Genomic DNA, 18,468 nt, shown 5'->3' on the forward strand with positions numbered 1-18,468 from the left:
GATCATTCTGGATCACGTGGATGACATATACATGCAAACACACACACATTGTTTTCTTTTTTTGAGACAGAGTCTCACTCTGTTGCCCAGGCTAGAGTGCCGTGGCGTCAGCCTAGCTCACAGCAACCTCAAACTCCTGGGCTCAAGCGATCCTACTGCCTCAGCCTCCCAAGTAGCTGGGACTACAGGCACGCGCCACCATGCCTAGCTAATTTTTTTCTATATATTTTTAGTTGTCCAGCTAATTTCTTTCTATTTTTAGTGGAGACAGGGTCTCACTCTTGCTGAGGCTGGTCTCGAACTCCTGAGTTCAAACAATCCACCCACCTCGGCCTCCCAGAGTACTAGGGTTACAGGTGTGAGCCACTGCACCCGGCCAAGACACACACAATTTTGTGTCCAAAAGCACTAGTCTTCCTGTTCATTCTGTCAGCAGCTGTTGGACGGCTCTGTGGGGGCGCTAAAGAGGCAGGGATCTGTGGGGGCTTCTGCCTGTAATGACCCTCAGCCCCAGGAGCCTGAGGACTGCCCTTCCCCTGAATATGCCCAGCTGCTCCCCTCAGCCAAGGGTTGGGGCTACTGTGGTTACCACTCCTCTACCTCCCTCAACCCCACCTCTGCAGGTGCACAGTTTTCTCTCTGAGACTTAAGAGAGATTTCTGAATAGTCAAGAGGCTCAGAGGGTAGTACAGGGTAACGGAAGGGAAGGGGAGCCATCACACCTAGAACCTTTTGCATTCCAGCACCAGGAAGGAACGGTGTGTGTGGGGGGGGGAGTCTGTCTTCCTTCCCGTGGTCCTTTAGTCACACGCCTTCCTCTCCCTTCACTCACAGAGCTGCCCCACAGTTTTCTTGTCCTTGCTCCAATTAACTCGGACACAGGTAATGGTTTGCCTTTGGCTGTGTAGTTTCCCTCCCCACAGGCCACCCAGGGCTGAGGGGAAGGGCAAGGTCTCCTGTAAGAAGGAAAGACACAAAAGCTGGATGAACAGGTGGAGTGACTTGGTTTTAATGACCTCCAGTCAATGGCCATTCATTCAGGATTTCCCAAGGTTGGGATTTGACCTACATGCCTGGACAGCACCAATCTGAGCTCAGAGAGGGCCGTTAGTCCTGAATGTAATGAGCTTCTGTTTGTCCTCAAACCAAAGAGTGGCCGATCTCTTTGAGGAAAAAACATATTTGAAGTTCATCGTCAAATATGCAGGGATACTGTGGGGCAGAGCAACCCCTCATTTGGAGATGTCGCCTTCGCATGGGGACATCCCCAGCCCTGGTTTGGAAGTGGCTACAGCCTCGGATTTTATCCACAGCCAGAGGTGTGAGGCCCTCAGCTTGCAGAAGGAAGCCACTGGAGTAGGACCTGAATATGCAGCCTGTGCTGGGCAGGGTCCCAGAAGGAATCAGACGGCAGATTCAAGTGAGGTCATTTGAGGAGAGTTTAATAAAGTGACTATTACAAAGATAAGGGCTTAGAAAAGGAGCAAGCAGTGGAGTTGAACTGGGGTCTAGTTAATCCCAGGGAGCCCTGCCCACCACTGGGCCTGAAGTGAGGGAAGGGAACAGTTATTGGGAACTGAGCTGAAGCCCTCGGTAGAGAAAGGCGGCCAACCCAGGGTGATCATGCAGGGGGAAGCGGGGAAGAAATAGCCAACTTCCTGCTGGTGTTTCCTATTGGCCAAACCCACCGAGAAGCCAGGGCAAGGGAGCGGGATGGGCCAGGGTGGACAGTGAGGCAAGGGACGATTTTGAGCACAGGATCTGTAGCCGCAGAGCTGAGCGAGGTGTCAGCTGCTTTCCTGGCCTTTGCCTCCCTCCCAGAGGTGCCAGGCGCATGGGAGGAGCACACCTTAGCATCAGTAACAGGGTGGGCACGGGGTGGCTTCTGTCCTTCCTCTTTCAGGTTCCATCATGGAGAACGGGGTGAGCTCTTCCAGCACGGCCGACAAGTCCCTGAAGCAGTCCCTGACCCCCAGCTTCCAGAGCCCAGCCCCCAGTGTAGGGCTGGATGAAGGGGTCTCCACCGGCATAGCCGGAGCTGGGGAGGCCCTAAAGCAGGAGTGCGATTCCCTGGGCCCCCAGCTGGCGAGCAGCACCACCTCCAAGCCTTCCTCATCCTCCTCGGGACCCAGGACCCTTCCGTGGCCAGGACAGCCTATCAGAGGCTGTAGGGGCCTGCATGCAGCCCTGCCGCCGATCGTGATCTTATCCAAAGCAGCCTACAGCCTTCTGGGCTCCCAGAAGGGTGGCAAGCTGCCCTCTTCCTCGTCCCTGCTGCCCCATGCCGATGTGGCCTGGGTGAGCTCCCTGCGGCCTTTCCTGCACAAGGACATGAGCAGCGAGGAGCAGTCCCTCTACTACAGGCAGTGGACCTCTGCCCGGCAGCACCACGCTGACTACAGCAACCAGCCGGACCCGGCCTCTGGCACCCGGACCTTCCACCCCCGGCGGCTGCTGCTGACTGGGCCCCCCCAGGTAGGGACGGGCCAGGCTGGGCCCTGTCGTAGGCTACGGTTGGTGCATCTTCCCCAGGAAGAAAGAAGCCAGGGAACCTCTTGGGGGGTGGGGAGTGGGTGTGCAGAGCAATGAGGACCTCATTCAGGCCTCTGAGAGGCAGAAAGAGACACTGAAGAGCCAAGGTGTGAAATCTCTTTTCTTTTTTCTTCCCCTCCTCCAACCCCTCCCCAATGAAAAATATTTCCATCAGGTGGGAAAGACTGGCTCCTATTTACAGTTCCTTAGGATCCTCTTCCGCATGCTCATCAGGCTCCTGGAGGTGGACGTGTACGACGAGGAGGAGATCAACGCTGGTGAGTTCTGAGCCAGACCCTTGGGGGGCGGTTGAGGGGCAAGATGTGAAGACATCAAACACCAAATCCTGGAGTCTGCTTCTGCCTGCTGGATTTCCACAATACCTAACTTGCAGTGTTATTGTGAGGTTAAAGAAAATATGCCCAGCAAATAGTTCTAAGTAAACTGTGGCCTTTTTTTTTTCCCAGCTCCTTGAGGTCAGGGGTGGAGTATTCTACTTCTGGCCTCCCTCTCTCCACAACATCCAGCAAGGTGCTGGGCACAGAGGCATTTTATAAAGCCCTGTTAGGCAGATTAATTGCCTCGATGGTCACACTGTTATAAAATTCAATGTGTAGTATTCAACTGCTTAAGCATCCAGGGCATATTTATATTCCAGATATTAGTCCTGGGTTGGTTAGCAGGAGTATATCCTGTATTTTAACCACAGGCTCTGAGTGAAGGCATAGGATTACTGTAATGAAATGAAAATGTCTATGCATAGAACCGAATGCTGGCACCACAAACGAAATCCCCTCCCGTGTGCAGTAAGATACAGGGGGAGCCAGTGTGCAGAGCAGGATCCTTCCAGCCATCTGACGCTAGGGAGACACTTCCATTCTGTGGCTAAGAACAGTGGCCTCAAAACTATGGCTTCACACCTGAGAACCACGGCTGGAGGGGAACTGCGGGGAGGCAGCAAGGCTACCAGGTAGAAGTTCTCCTCAGGCCCCTCAAAGATGAGTCCAGAGTAGGGAAAGCCCTCAGCATCACCTGTCGCGTTAGCTCTTGGAGATCTCACCACACTTGTTTTACCTAAATAGTTGGACCTGTTCCCTTAACAGCCCAAGGGACTAGTTTAAATGCAGGCCAAGAGTAAGTAAAATCAGACATATTTAATCATTTTATCATGGCTTCAGCACTGTTTCCATTCGTCATCAATTCCCACCCATGATTTTAGAGACACACACACACACGTGCGCGTGATCTTGTCTTACCACCCGTGTCTCCTTGTGTCCCTAGCTGAGCTGCAGCAACTCCCCAGGTCCCCCCCAGAGGAGAACCAGAGCTCCAGGTTGGCCTCAGAACACCCCAGACCCCTGGAAGGGGGCGGGGCCCAGAAGGGCAGAGGCAGAGCCGAGCAGACCTGGAGTCGGGCCTGGCATTCCTGCCAGCTTTCCCACCAGGCTCCTTGGCACCACGACAGAGTGATGCCTTTGGTTTTATCCTCAGATTATGCTACAGTGACCTTGAATCTCACCCTGTGTCTGTGAGCTGGGAGTCTATTACAGCTCACTGGACAGGAGAACCTGGCCTTTGTAGTGAGACACTATCAGTCTGGCTTTCTTCCTTCGCCCTCATTTCAGTGCAGGTTAATGCAACAGTGTTCTTGAGAGGCACAATGACACCTTTTTAAAAAAACTTGAAACTTTAAATAAAGCACAAACTTTAGCTCAGGGATATAAAAATAAATGGTATTATTCGTGTTAAAAGATAATAGCTGTACTTCCAGGCTTTAGACTTTTTATGAAAGTTTATTTCCTTTATCCCTTTGAAAGTTATCTTAAGCTACTTTTTGATCCTGTAAATTTTCATTATTATTAACAATAATCATCTATTGGATACCTGCCTGTGTGCCTGCCACTGTCTCGGTGCTGTAAATACACCATATCTTATATTAGCAGAATCCAGGGATGCTGAGGGGGAGAGGTGCTGCCTAGGGTGTGGGTGGGAAGGGGCAGGGCCTGCATTCACAGCCCGGTCCCTGGCCTTCAGCCTTGACTGCATGTTGGAACGCACTAAGGAGTCTTAAACAGTATGACGGGTCCTGGGTAGTAGAAGAGAATGATTTAACTGTTCTGGGGTATGTGGCTTGAATGTGGGGAGTCTTACAAGCTCCTGAGGTGATTCTACAACAATAATGTGTGAGAAACATTGGGAATCTTGATCAGTGCATTCTAAAATCTCTTGGATGTCAACATCTTAACACCCCACAGCTAAAATTGTAAAACAATTTAGATCATCAAAATTAATCAAGCTTTTAAGGATATTTGGGGTAGGTGGAAGACTCGGTTGATCTTACAGATGTGGGAGTTTATAAACTGGGTCTGCAGAGACCAATGCTGGGGGGCCAGGGAGGACAAACATTCCTTTCAGCTTGGGTCTGAAGAATTCTGGCTCCTTCTACCCTGGGACAGAGAAGCTCATTTTTCAAAAATGCCTTTGTCCACCCATCTAGGCTTTATGTTTCATAAAACCTCACTCCCTGATGCTTGGGAGGGAGGAAGGTCAGTCTGCCTGCTCTGTGCACTGTCTTCTTGTCCTAGATCACAGTGAAAGCAGCGAAGTGAGCCAGTCAGAGGGAGAGCCCTGGCCTGACATCGAGAGCTTCAGTAAAATGCCTTTCGACGTCAGTGTGCATGATCCCAAGTACAGTCTGATGAGCCTGGTGTATACTGAGAAGCTGGCGGAGGTCAAACAAGGTCAGTGCAACTGGAGCCAAACCCACCTCCTCTGAAGGTCATGGAGAACCTAACTCAGGGCAGGCAGCCTGGGGCAGTTAAATCTTTGAGGGCAGCTTAAATCTGTTTTTCTCTTTTTCTCCCTTACACACAGGCATATCATCTTTTAATTTTCATAGCTGCTTCTCAGAGCATAAATTATCGAATCCTTGGAAAAGTCCTTTTGGGGAGTAGGGGACTTTTTTCCCCAGGCATAGGGGAGACATGTTATCATAAGATTTTTTTATTTTTATTTTTGCCCCTTTATACACAGAAGTAATAAAGGAATCCAAAGTTGAGGAGCCCAGGAAACGAGACACTGTGTCCATGATGCTGACCAAATACGCTGCCTACAACACTTTCCACCACTGCGAGCAGTGCCACCAGTACATGGACTTCACCTCGGCCTCCCAGGTGCAGCTCCCACCTTTGCCCTTGGACCTGTTGCCCAATATGGCTTTTGTATGAAAGGGTCGGGGGTGGAGGGATGACATTTTAGGCCCTAGGTAAAGGATAGCTTATGACAAGGAGCCACTCATTGGTGAGAAAATGCATGAAGCAATGATTAAATCAAATTTGGGCTTATTGAGGTTATTAGGGAGGGGAAGCAGCTTAGTTTTAGTGTCTTAAATTGCTTCACCAAAATGATTACAGGTGTCATGTTTAGGTTAGAAAGTAGTTGAGATGTTTATCTGTGACCCATATATTATGGTATATTTGGTAAAAGGGTCTTCCACACCCCCCATTTGGATCACTGACTGAAATGGCACTGTATCTAACAAATCCATAGGGTGTGCTCTCTGGGCTGTGATTCCAACATGTCTGTTGATTTGCACCAACTCCTGCTTGGAATAGCTTTGTCCAGTGGAGTCAATGTCTGTTTTATGCAGTGTAAACTGAGAGAGATGAACACAGGATGTGAGCCAGTACCCCACAGTATTTGGCTTCTTTTTGGCTAGTACAACTTTAAGATGGGAAAGGCAACAACCGATAGTAGTATCCAGAGCCTGCTTTCCCCTAATTTATCTTCTTGATTTTTATGACTTGGCTCTGAACACCTAGAAACAACTCTTGCTTCTTCCAGGCCATGCTGACGGGAGACGGGACTCCCCCAGACCTGCTTCTGTTCGTCATGACCAGGTCTCCACCCTCTTCCCATATCTCATCCTGAAATACAAATGGGTACTAGAAGGGATGTGCTTAAAACTGATTGAATCATTCTGCCCTTCTAATGCAAGTTACCTTTTATATCCCATTTGTTTTCTTGGTGTTACTGAAAACTTTTGGAGGTCTACTCTGAAATCAGTTCACAAGAATATAAAGAATATAAAAGACCCAAGTCCCTTAGTGTATAGATCATAGGTTTTTTAAAAAGAATCTTTATTAAAACCCCTCTATTCATAGTTTCTGTGTCATTACAATATTAAGTAGTATATTCCCACATTTGTGAAGCAGAATAAACTAGAATTTAAGGAAAGAAGTACAATATTTTTCTATGAAATGTAGTATTTTGGTTAAAAACCATTAAGAAACCCACCTGAATTCTAGTTGCTAATGAAAATTGATGTTATCCTTTCACTAAGCAAAGTATCATCTGCATTGTAAAGCACATAAAAAGACCTATTATATAATTATCCACTGAGATGGGTTACTGAGAGCATGTGAACTTCCCAGCAACTTTAAAAATAGGTTAGATTTATATCTGGCTTCAATGAGTCAAATGGTCGTTCCCTGAAGCCAGAGTTCTGAGCTAAATGACTGTTCAAACCTCTTCAGCTTCCACTGTGAAGAGGGGCCACGGAGGCATTTCAGTGATGTCAGTCCTTATATTCTATTTAGAGAGCTGATATTCAACTCATCTGACCTGACCCACACATGGGTGTTTTCCCCCCATAACCAGGGACCTTTGGGAACACGTCCATAGCAGGACATCCCACAGGTGTATCTGACCTCTGCGTGAGACCGAGCAGTCGTGGCCCTAGGAGCATGAGGAATGCAAAGACAGTGCCAAGCAATGAGTGCTTCTCCTCCCATGGAGAGGCAAGATGCCTGGTTCTCATGTCAGTGGCAGCTACTAAACAATGAAGTGTTTGCCTTCCCAACACTTTAAATGTTGCCAGAAAGTCTGGTGGCATTTATAAGTTCACGTCAGTTCGCCTCTCTTAATAACCTAATGGAGAGGGGTAGAAGTTTAGAAACCATGAGCTTACACTGCCTCCCTTTCTTCTTTGCAAATGTAGATGTCTGACTCCACCCTTCATGCCTTCACATTCTCTTCCTCCATGCTGGGAGAAGAGGTTCAGCTCTATTTCATCATTCCCAAATCCAAAGAGAGTCATTTCGTCTTCAGCAAGCAGGGCAAACACCTGGAGAGCATGCGGCTGCCCCTGGTTTCAGACAAGGTGGGTGAAAGCAACGGGACACAAGGACTGCCAGGCACTAGATCAGGGTCTCTACGCTTCTTATATCTAAGGGCTTTAATTTCCCTTTTTGGTCTGTTTTTATCCTTTCAGCAGAATTTGAATGCAGTCAAGAGCCCTATTTTCACTCCTTCCAGTGGTCGCCATGAGCATGGACTCCTAAACCTTTTCCACGCTATGGAGGGCATCAGCCACCTTCACCTTCTGGTGGTCAAAGAATATGAGATGCCGCTGTACCGCAAGTACTGGCCCAACCACATCATGCTGGTGCTTCCCGGCATGTTCAATAATGCAGGCGTGGGTAAGGGGCCCCCCTGGGATGGGGAGACGGTCTGAGAAGACAAACTGAGTTCCATTTCCCTGGCATGAAACTTTCAAAGGTTCCCCTGCCTCTGGAGAGGCCTGCCCTCCTAACCAAAGGTCTTTTGACTCCTCTTTGAATATGAGTTTTCTTTTCCCCCATATCTGCAGTTTTGTGGCATTTCTGAGGACTAGTACGGAGATGATACATGGAGCACCCTGGGAAGGATTTGGGGTTGCAGGCTGCAAATGTTCCTGGGTTGAGCACTGTGGGGCAGGAATGTAACAGTGAGAAAACAGATGGTCTAAGAGAGGGAGGGAGGGAGAGGAGAGCAAGTGGTTCACCCAGATGGGGGGGGTGGTCCCTGAGTTATCTCATCCTAAAGACACATGGAAAGTTCCCAGGGGGCTGCTGTATAGCCAGGGAATTGTAAGCATCTTTACTGCCTAAGATACAGCGAAAGTGCCTGGAAGAAGTCTTTCCTGCTTTTCCCCATGGGGTTTTAAGAGCAATGAACCGATTTCTCAAATGGGGCTCACAGTTGCTGAATGTATGGCAGCGCTGTGGGGAGGCACTGGAGATGTCTAGAACCTTTTCGTTTTCCTTACTCAGACAGGAAACCTCCACCTAAACCTACAGAGTTTTAGAGCTGTGCTCTTCTGGGCACTTCTTGTACTGTAGTTTGAAACAGTTTTTCCCATCAGATTTTGGAGGTGTCTAACTCAATGCTGAGTAGCAGAAGGATTTGGGATCAAGAGCTGCTAATTCCTATGTTAAAGGGAAGTATTAACACCCAGCTTAGAGCTAGAGTGGAAGGCAGACGAGACCCGAGTAGTTTTCTTGAACCTCCAAGTTTCTTCTCCCCAGAGTCTCCTGCTTTGCCCACGTAGCTTCTGTCTCCTCTGTGCCTGTGCGTCCATCTCCTTCCTGCCTTTATAGGCCTCTTCCCTTCTTGTTCCTTTTCTGCTCCCTTTCATGTCCTTCAGCTTCAAATAGCCTTAATAAGGGACTAAAATATTTTCAAAAGTAGTTTTGTTTTCAATAAAATTTTATTTTCTACATTTATCACTTTTGATATAAAGTGAATTAAGATTTTTATATACTTCTGGTCCATCATCCCCCCCACAAACCACCTATCCTCAAACTAACTTAAGTATTTTTATACGAATATAATAACCCTCTTTTGTACCTAACTGAACCTTAAGAGAAAAAGTTTCCTCATTCCAGATTTGGCTGAATTGTATAGTACCAATTTTGCCATTTTTGCAATAATTTGGGGATAAGGCCAACATATGTGCAAATAAATACAAACGTAAACTATTATTTTTTAATTTGGGCAAAAACACATAAAACTTACCATGTTAACCATTTCCAAGTGTACAGTTCAGAAGTGTTAAGTACATTCACATTGTTGTGAAACACATCCCCAAAACTCTTTTTATCTTGCAGAACTAAAACTATACCAGTTAAACAACTCCCCATGCCCTCCCCTCAGCCTCTGGCAATCATCATTCTAACTTTTTCTAAGTGTCTCATATAAGTGGAATTATACAGTGTCTGTCCTTTTGTGATAGCTTGGCATAATGTCCTCAAGATTCATCCATGTTGCAGCATGTGTCAAAATGTCCTTCCCTTTTAAAGGCTGAGTAATATTCCATCGTATGTATACACCACGTTTTGTTTATCCACTCATCTGTTGATGGACACTTGGGCTTCTTCTACTTTTTGGCTACTGTGAACAATGTTGCTATGAACACAGGTGTACAAATATGTTTTTAAGAACCTTCTAATTCCTTTGGGTATATACACAGAAGTGGAATTTCTGGATCACATGGTAATTCTATTTTTTTGAAGAATCACCGACCATATTGTTTTCTGTAGTGGCTACACCATTTTACATTCCCACCAACAGAGCACAAGGGTTCCAATTTCTCCACATCCTCACCAACACTTTTTTTTTCCTTGAGGTGGTATCTCATTTGTGATTTTGATTTGCATTCCCCTAATGATTAATGATGTTGAGCATCTTTTCACATGCTTCTTAGCCATCTGCATATCATCTGTGGAGAAATGTTTCCAAAGTCCTTTGCTCATTTCTCAGTTGAATTAGGTTTTATCATTGTTGAGTTGTAAGAGTTCTTATAAGGGAGTATACCCTCTGGATATTAACTGCTTATCAGGTATTTATATATATTTCCTCCCATTCCATGGATTTTCTTTTCACTTTATTTGATGAAATCTTGTTTGTCTATTTTTTCTTTTGTTGCCTTTGTTTTTGGTATCACATGCAAGAAATCATTGCCAAATTCAATGTCATGAAGAAGTCTTCCCCCATGTTTTCTTCTAAATGTTTTACAGTTCTAGCTTTTAGGTTTAGGTCCTTGATCCATTTTGGGTTAATTTCTATATGGCCTAAGATAACAGTCCAACCTCATTCTTTGCATGTGGATATCCAGTTTCCCAATACCATTTATTGAAGAGACCTTCTGTTCCCCATTGAAAGCCCTTGGCACCCTTGTCAAAAGTGACTTGACCATATATGAGGGGATTTATTTCTGGGCTTTCTATATGTCTTTCTTCATGCTACTACCACAGTTTTGATTACTATAGCTTTGTGGTAAGTTTTGAAATCAGGTTGTGAGACCTCCAACTTTAGCTTCTTTTTCAAGATTGCACTGGCCACTTGGGGTCCCCTGAGATTCCATATGTGTTTAAGGATGGATTTTTCTATTTCTGCAGTCTTTCAGATTTTGATAGGGACTGCAATCACTTTCGGTAGTACTGACATCTAACAACGTTAAATCTTCTAATTCATGAATGTGGGGTGTCCTTCTGTTTACTAGTGTCTTTAATTTATTTTGGCAGTATTTTGTACTTTTCACTATACAAGTCTTTTGCATCCTTGGTTAAGTTTACTCCTAAGTATTTTATTCTTTTTGATGCTACTGTAAATGGAACTGTTTTCTTTTCTTTTCTTTTCTTTTTTTTTTTTGAGACAGAGTCTCACTTTGTTGCCCGGGCTAGAGTGAGTGCCATGGCGTCAGCCTAGCTCACAGCAACCTCAAACTCCTGGGCTTAAGCGATCCTACTGTCTCAGCCTCCTAAGTCACTGGGACTACAGGCATGCGCCACCATGCCCAGCTGATTTTTTCTATATATATTTTTTAGTTGTCCAGATAATTTATTTCTATTTTTAGTAGAGACGAGGTCTCGCTCAAGCTAGTCTCGAACTCCTGACCTCAAGCAATCCACCCACCTCGGCCTCCCAGAGGGCTAGGATTACAGGCGTGAGCTACCGCGCCCGGCCAATGGAACTGTTTTCTTAATTTCCTTTTTTAGATTACTCAGTGTTGGAATATAGAAATGAAACTGATTTTTGGTGTTGATTTTGCATCTGCAACTCTATTAGTTCTAACGGGTTTTTTTGGCGGGAAACTTTTAGAGTTTTTTTACATATGTTGTCTAGGAACAGAGATAGTTTTATTTTTTCCAATTTGGATGCCTTTTATTTCATTTCTTTTTCTTGCCTAATTTCTTTGGCTAAGACTTCCAGTATTGTATTAATCAGAAGTGGTGAAAGCAGCCATCCTTGTCTTGGTCCTGATCTCAGAGGAAAAGCTTTCCGTCTTTCACCACTAGCTATGATGTTCGCTGTGGGCTTTCACATACAGCCCTTATTATGGTGTTGAGAATGCGGGCTCTTACACACATATTCTTGGAAGATAGATTTTCCTATATCCTGTTTTTACCCCTTAATCCATTCAAACTTCTTTGGGTTCCTCCACAGATTTAATAGTTTGAGCCTCATGATTTCATTATCATCTACATTTTGTTTCATTTTAGGGTGGCCACTCATAAAATTTGGCTAATTCCTGATGCTGATCATCTTAATAATTGCCGACACTCACTGAGTACATACCGTGAGCGAGGCTCTATCCTGAGCACCATACAGTCTATGAGATAGACATTATTGTCTCCTCCTTACCAGTGGAGAAGGCAAGGAACAATGTAGTTAAACCTGTCCAAGGTAACATGGTCAGAAAGTGGTAGAATCGGGATGAAAAATCAGGCAGGTTGGCTCCAGTCTATTCTCTTACTACACCACATTGCCTCTTGCAATAAGCAGATCAAGGGAAGGGGTGCCAGTTTCCATAATCTTCTTCAGAGAAGATGCTGTTGCCAATTTCCTAAAAGTACCTAAAAGCAGGGGACCCATCAGTGGAAGTGGCATACCCACCCACTGCAGCTGTGGTGAACTCTAGGGAGTTCACTAGGGTGCAGGACATGTGAGTAGCTGCTTCCAAGACTGAGTGGGCACACTTAAAAGTAATAGCATTTACTATATGTGGTATCCTCTGACGAACCGGGGAAACTGGATTCTTGCAGTACTCCAAAAGTGTGGTTCATAGATCATCTGCATCATCAAAGGTATCTCTGGTTTCTGGGGCTTCGCCAGACCTACTCAAGTAAATCTCTGGTGATGGGCTCCAGGAATCTACACTTTCAAGTGATTCTCCAGTCACTCTTACATAAACTAGTTTGGGAGCCACTGCTCTGAACACTGGGCTGGCTCCCGCCTGAGTGGTTGCCGCGTGAACGGGCTTGCCTGTGGAGAGACTGTGAGCTGCCTGCTGGCCTTCAGCCAAGCCTGACTGGAAAATGTGTAGATGTGATCATGTTGCCTTCCAGGTGCTGCCAGGTTCCTCATTAAGGAGCTGTCGTATCACAACCTAGAACTGGAGAGGAACCGCCTGGAGGAGCTGGGAGTTAAACGCCAGTGTGTCTGGCCTTTCATTGTTGTGATGGATGACTCGTGTGTCCTGTGGAACATTCACAGTATTCAGGAGCAGACCAGGTAGTGATGCTTCCAAGCAGTTCTGGGAGAGTATGGCACAATGCTATAGGGAAGATACTTTTTTTGGCTGCGGTTACACATGGAAGTATGTAAGACAGAGACAGCTTTCCAGAGCAAAATGGTCAACCACGGTCTACCCTCACTAGCACATTTTGTGATGACTTAAGAATTTTTCATGTAGACATTCACTATGTCATTAAATTCCTGGACCATTTTGACATCATGGTGTTGGTTACCTATAAAAGTCTGTTGAGACACTGATTTATCTGTTGATGTCTGAATCAGGAGCCCTGGTCTGTAGTCCCAGCTCTGCTTCTTGACTATCTGTATGAAAAGGGAAAGTCATTTTACCTCTCTGTATCTCAAGTCCATCACCTGTAAAATTATGGCTGGGCTAAAATCAGTGATTCTCTTCCTGGGGCAGTGCTGCTCTCCTAGGGAGCATTTGGGGATGTCACAATGCCAGGGGGTGGTCCTCAGGGGGGTTGTGAAGACCAGGGAATGCTGAACATTTTAAAGTACTATGCAATAAACAGCCCCTCAAATTCAGTAGTACTCCCCCCTTAAACACTGTGCCAGAGAATCTCTATGCCCCTTCCAGCTTAACTATTGTGATTTTATGTCCTTGTTTCTACTATGGACTTAAAGCCAGTCAAATTTTCAAATGTTTCTTTATTATACATAGTTACCAGAACTGGGAGGTATATTTCTATGTTTCCGACCTCTGGCTACCTCTCTTTGGTAACTCTCTACTCATTATTCACTTTGAAACATGGGCTGGATTTCTTTCTCTGCCCTAAAGTGATAAGCCTCACCCCCAAAGGGCAGTTTATTTAAGTTAACAGTGACAGGCAGTGTGAAAACTGGGCTTGACATTCTCTTCCATTCCAGGCTAATACAAAGTCAATCGGCTGATTACATCCATTATTACTAGGGTATAGTAGTATAGGCCCTTCACAAATGATCCTCTCTTCAGTAATATTTATTGACATCTTACATAAACTAACTTCATATTTCATAGCCAGCCCATGGAAGGAGGAATTTCCAGTAAGAATGTGTCCTTGAAGAGTGTCTTGCAGCATATTGAAGCCACACCAAAAATTGTCCACTACGCACTCTTGGGCATACAGAAATGGAGCAGCAAGCTGACCTGTCAGAGCCTAAAGGCCCCATTTTCTAGGTGCCACGTGCACGATTTCATTCTCCTCAACATAGACTTGACTCAGAATGTGCAGTATGATTTCAACAGGTAAGTTAGGCCTCACAGAACAAGTAAGTAATCCTGGCACCTACTGATTATTTCTGCCCAGCTCTAGCCTCTGTAATGCTTTTATTCCTCTGTCTCTGTGACTTTAACTGAGAAGCTGAGAAACTCTTTATATGGACAAGGAGAAAGGGGATCACAAGTCCTAACATGTGTCCTTTGATCACCCTTCAAACTGACCTAGACCCTTAATAACAGCTGTTACAACATGAAATGCTTAGAAAACACACTTCAGCCATCTGATTGTTCAGTAAGAACTAAAACAGGCACAGAAGCTACTGACTCAATACAAGGCAGTGTGTGGACCCACAGACACGTAAGACGAAACCCTCATTCACCCTTAGCACTCAAAGGAAATCACTTTCCCCAAGTGTTAGTAAGACACAGAGATCTGGATCCCTAGGGAAAGGCAGCAGACAGGGATAAACACACTAGCCCTGGTCTTACCTCCTGAATAAATTACATTCACATTCCTGAAAAATCTGAGAGGACCAAGGAAGAAAGGCAGGGACCATAAAGTCCCTATTATGCCAGCCCTGGACCCTGTGGCTATCAGAATAGCTGCTGCTTTCACTTCTGTGTTTTAACTTTGGCAGATACTTCATCCTGTTAATAGCCAGAATGTTAAAACTAGAAGCACCTCTGCACTGCTGTTCTGCCCAAGTACGCAGAGTAGGAATACAGTCCCGGTTTTGCACAGGGATATCTAAAATCCCGTGGCGTATCTGGGACAAAAATCACCTTACTTCCTCCTTCCTTTGATGCCCAAATCAGGGTTTTACAGAGGCCAGTGTCATGAGGGTGAGCTCCACCATGAAAGCAAGGTTGATTATTTTAGGATCTCTCCCAACATCTGCCATACATATCTCTATGTATAGTTTCATGGTTGAGATGTGACAGGCAGTCAAAGAAACCTATTGTTGTGGTTATGATTTAGGTATTTCTGTGAAGATGTTGACTTTAACCTGAGAACAAACAGTAGTGGCCTGCTCATCTGCCGCTTTAATAACTTCAGTCTCATGAAGAAACATATTCAGGTTGGCGGGCAAAGGGACTTTATCATTAAACCAAAGATCATGGTAAGTTTTACAAGCCTGATTTGAGTGTTGAAAATAAACACAATGCTATCTTATGAATATCTGTGTTATTAGATACTTGCATTAAGCACCTTCCACTTGATTGGAAAGTGAAGTGATAAAGGGAGTTCTTACTGTCAAATCTGCAGTCTCATTTCTGTTACTGAGGACTCCTGTAGCACCAAAACTTAAGTTTTGACAATTCAATGAAATTACTTTAGATTTAAGCCTTAACAATTCCATCAAAGCTTTAGTTTCAAGATGACAAATGTTACATTTTTACATCCTTTATGTCTGCCGTCCCCAACCCCAGGCTGCAGACCAGTACCGGTCCGTGGCCTGTTAGGACCAGCCCGCACAGCAGGAGGTGAGTGGTGGGCAAGCGAGAGAGCGAAGCTTCATCTGTATTTATAGCCGCTCCCCATTGCTCGCCATCTCCTCCCACCGCCCCCCACCCCGTCCATGGAAAAATTGTCTTCCACAAACTGATCCCTGATGCCAAAAAGGTTGGGGACTGCTGCTTTATGTGATACACCAGAGAAATGTGAATCAAGATACTATTCTCGTCTTTTGCCAGAATTTTTTTTTTTTACAGATAGTAATACAGATCAAAACCTGTGAAGAGTGAATTCCAGGGTCTACTCTTTTCTGAGAGATTTACTGGTATCTAATAATTTGCAGCATGTGGAAGCACCACTGTAAAAGGCTGCCTATTAGATCTCACGGTGTACTTGTTAAATGTAGTTAACTTTCAAAAGAGCCTACTTTCCACCTTCTACTGCCCTTGCTGTGTGCAACTTATGTTAAATCCTATTGTACTATTATTCCCAAGAGGAAAAAAAATTTCAGGACCCAAGAACCTACCATCTGTCACTGTGCTACTACTATTATTCTGGGACGGTGAGGATATCATCGTTTTCCTTGCCAGTTTCATCCAGGGACAGACACATTTCCCATGATCATCTTGGCTCTGATTTCAGGTGTCAGAGAGCTTAGCACCCATCTTGCCCCTTCAGTACATCTGTGCTCCTGACAGTGAACACACGCTACTGGCAGCCCCTGCACAGTTTCTCCTGGAGAAATTCCTTCAGCACGCTTCATATAAACTCTTCCCCAAAGCCATCCGTAACTTCAAGAGTCCTGTGCTGGCCATTGACTGCTACCTAAACATTGGACCGGAGGTAAATGGGGTGGTGGTGGTGGTGGTGGTTAGTACTCTGCTTATCCACATCCACCTATTTTTTTCCCATTTTAGCCTTTCAAAACTTAAGTAGACACCAAAAAAAGCCTGAGACATATTCACACATGCAAAGGCGCACACAAGATGTGATGACAACTCTCCCTCCTGCTACCTATTTCATCTCTACGAAACCAGCCAGTGAACACTCATAGCTTAGCTCAGATGTTAGCTCTTCCTAGAAGCCTACCTTGATGACTTAGGGCAGAAGTAGCTGCTTACTCCCACCTGCCTTAACATTTATCAGATTATATTGTAATTATGTGGATTTTCTCCACAAGATTGTCAGTTTTTCAAGGGCACATAGTGTCTCAGCCACTATTTTAGGTGATTACATATATACCACCTGAGACCTTTATGGCTGGTGTTTCTCCACTTCCCACCCTAGACTTCTTTCTCAAGTTCTTTGCACGTTTTAGTTTTTTCAAAAATTGCCATTTGCATCTCCAGGCTCCTGCCACTAAGCTTTCCCTTAGGATTATTCTATTCTAGTCATTAATGTCATATATCCTCCTTGTAAAGAATTTTTTTTAAATACAGGTATAAAGAAGAAAATAAAAGTACCTGTTACAGGAACATAACATTTTGGTATGCTACATTTCCTTCTGGGCTTTTTCTTTGTATGTATTGACAAAAAACACATATACCTATTACACACATTCTTTTAACACTCAAGTCCATCTGTGTTGGAAACTAATTTTTTAAATTTAACAGAGTAAACATTTTACATTCTCATTTTTATGATGTTTCAATAATCTACACTGTGGATTGAGCCACAGATGGTAGAATTTTAGAGAGAGAAGAAACTTTACAAATCATTAGATGTAATAAAACCTTCTGTGGTATCTATTTAAGTTACGTGTCTAACCCACATATCCCAATTCCTCTGCCCTAGAATTCAGGGTCCTACGTATTAGAAAACACAATCTCACTACTACTGATAGCAGCTAACATTTACCCAATACTTACTAAGTGGTTTACATACATTATTTAATTCACCCAACAGTCCTATGAAACAGGTACTATCTCCACAGATGAGGAAACTGAGGTATAGTAAAATGAAGGAGACTGTTCATTCTCACAAGGCTAATAAATGGAGCAATCAGTATTTGAACCCAAGCAGACTGGCCCATGCATTTAACCATTCCACTATTCTAACTCCTAACTATCTTATTGAATTCCCCATAATTTTTGTGAAGTTACCTTTTATGTTCATGGAAGCCAGACAGAGGCAAAAATTTTAATTCATGAACTGTTTTAAGCATCAGTTGAAAATTTAAGTAAATTTAAATGAAAAGCTGATTAAAAATTTATTCTCATCAATAAGGTAATCTAAACATTTAATCTTTCCTAAGTATGCCTTTTGTGGAAGGTAATTTTCTTTTTCTTTTTTTTTTTTTTTTTGAGACAGAGTCTCACTCTGTTGCCGGAGCTAGAGTGCCGTGGCGTCAGCCCAGCTCACAGCAACCTCAAACTCCTGAGCTCAAGCAATCCTTCTGCCTCAGCTTCCCGAGTAGCTGGGACTACAGGCATGTGCCACCATGGCTGGCTAATTTTTTTCTATGTAGATTTTTAGCTGTCCAAATTATTTCTTTCTATTTTTAGTAGAGACGGGGTCTCGCTCTTGCTCAGGCTGGTCTCGAACTCCTGACCTCGAGCGATCCTCCCAGAGTGCTAGGATTACAGGCGTGAACCACCGCGCCTGGCCTCTTTTTCTTTATTTTTTGAGACAGAGTCTTGCTCTGTCACCTGGGCTAGTGCTATGGCATCAGCCTAGCTCACAGGAACCTCTGATTCTTGGGCTCAAGTGATCCTCCTGCCTCAGCCTCCCGAGTAGCTGGGACTATAGGTGCACAGCAGCACATCCAGCTAATTTTTTTCTATTTTTAGTAGGGACAGGGTCTCACTCCTGCTCGGCTGGTCTTGAACACCTGAGCTCAAGAGATTCTCCCACCTCAGCCTCCCAGAGTGCTAGCATTACAGGGGTGAGCCACCACACCTGGCCCTAATTTTTTAATTTTATA

At 44.7% G+C, this 18,468-nt stretch overlaps 1 protein-coding gene across 5 annotated transcripts in view; it reads left to right on the top strand.

Moving 5' to 3' along the window:
* GREB1L (GREB1 like retinoic acid receptor coactivator) overlaps positions 1-18,468 on the top strand; it is a 253,833-nt gene that overhangs the window by 230,760 nt on the left and 4,605 nt on the right. For 3 of the 5 annotated variants that reach the window (XM_045527987.1, XM_045527990.1, XM_045527988.1), the window contains 10 exons: positions 1,904-2,475; positions 2,708-2,810; positions 5,118-5,273; positions 5,566-5,705; positions 7,532-7,693; positions 7,805-8,012; positions 12,702-12,867; positions 13,889-14,116; positions 15,069-15,210; positions 16,188-16,388. In XM_045527987.1, coding sequence (XP_045383943.1) covers positions 1,904-2,475; positions 2,708-2,810; positions 5,118-5,273; positions 5,566-5,705; positions 7,532-7,693; positions 7,805-8,012; positions 12,702-12,867; positions 13,889-14,116; positions 15,069-15,210; positions 16,188-16,388 — 2,078 coding nt within the window. Of the gene's footprint in view, positions 1-1,903; positions 2,476-2,707; positions 2,811-5,117; positions 5,274-5,565; positions 5,706-7,531; positions 7,694-7,804; positions 8,013-12,701; positions 12,868-13,888; positions 14,117-15,068; positions 15,211-16,187; positions 16,389-18,468 lie in introns of those variants that run through there. The other 2 variants (XM_045527989.1, XM_045527991.1) reach the window with 2 other exon arrangements.

The sequence above is a fragment of the Lemur catta genome, chromosome 16 (genome assembly GCF_020740605.2).
Source record: "Lemur catta isolate mLemCat1 chromosome 16, mLemCat1.pri, whole genome shotgun sequence".
NCBI lineage: Eukaryota > Metazoa > Chordata > Mammalia > Primates > Lemuridae > Lemur > Lemur catta.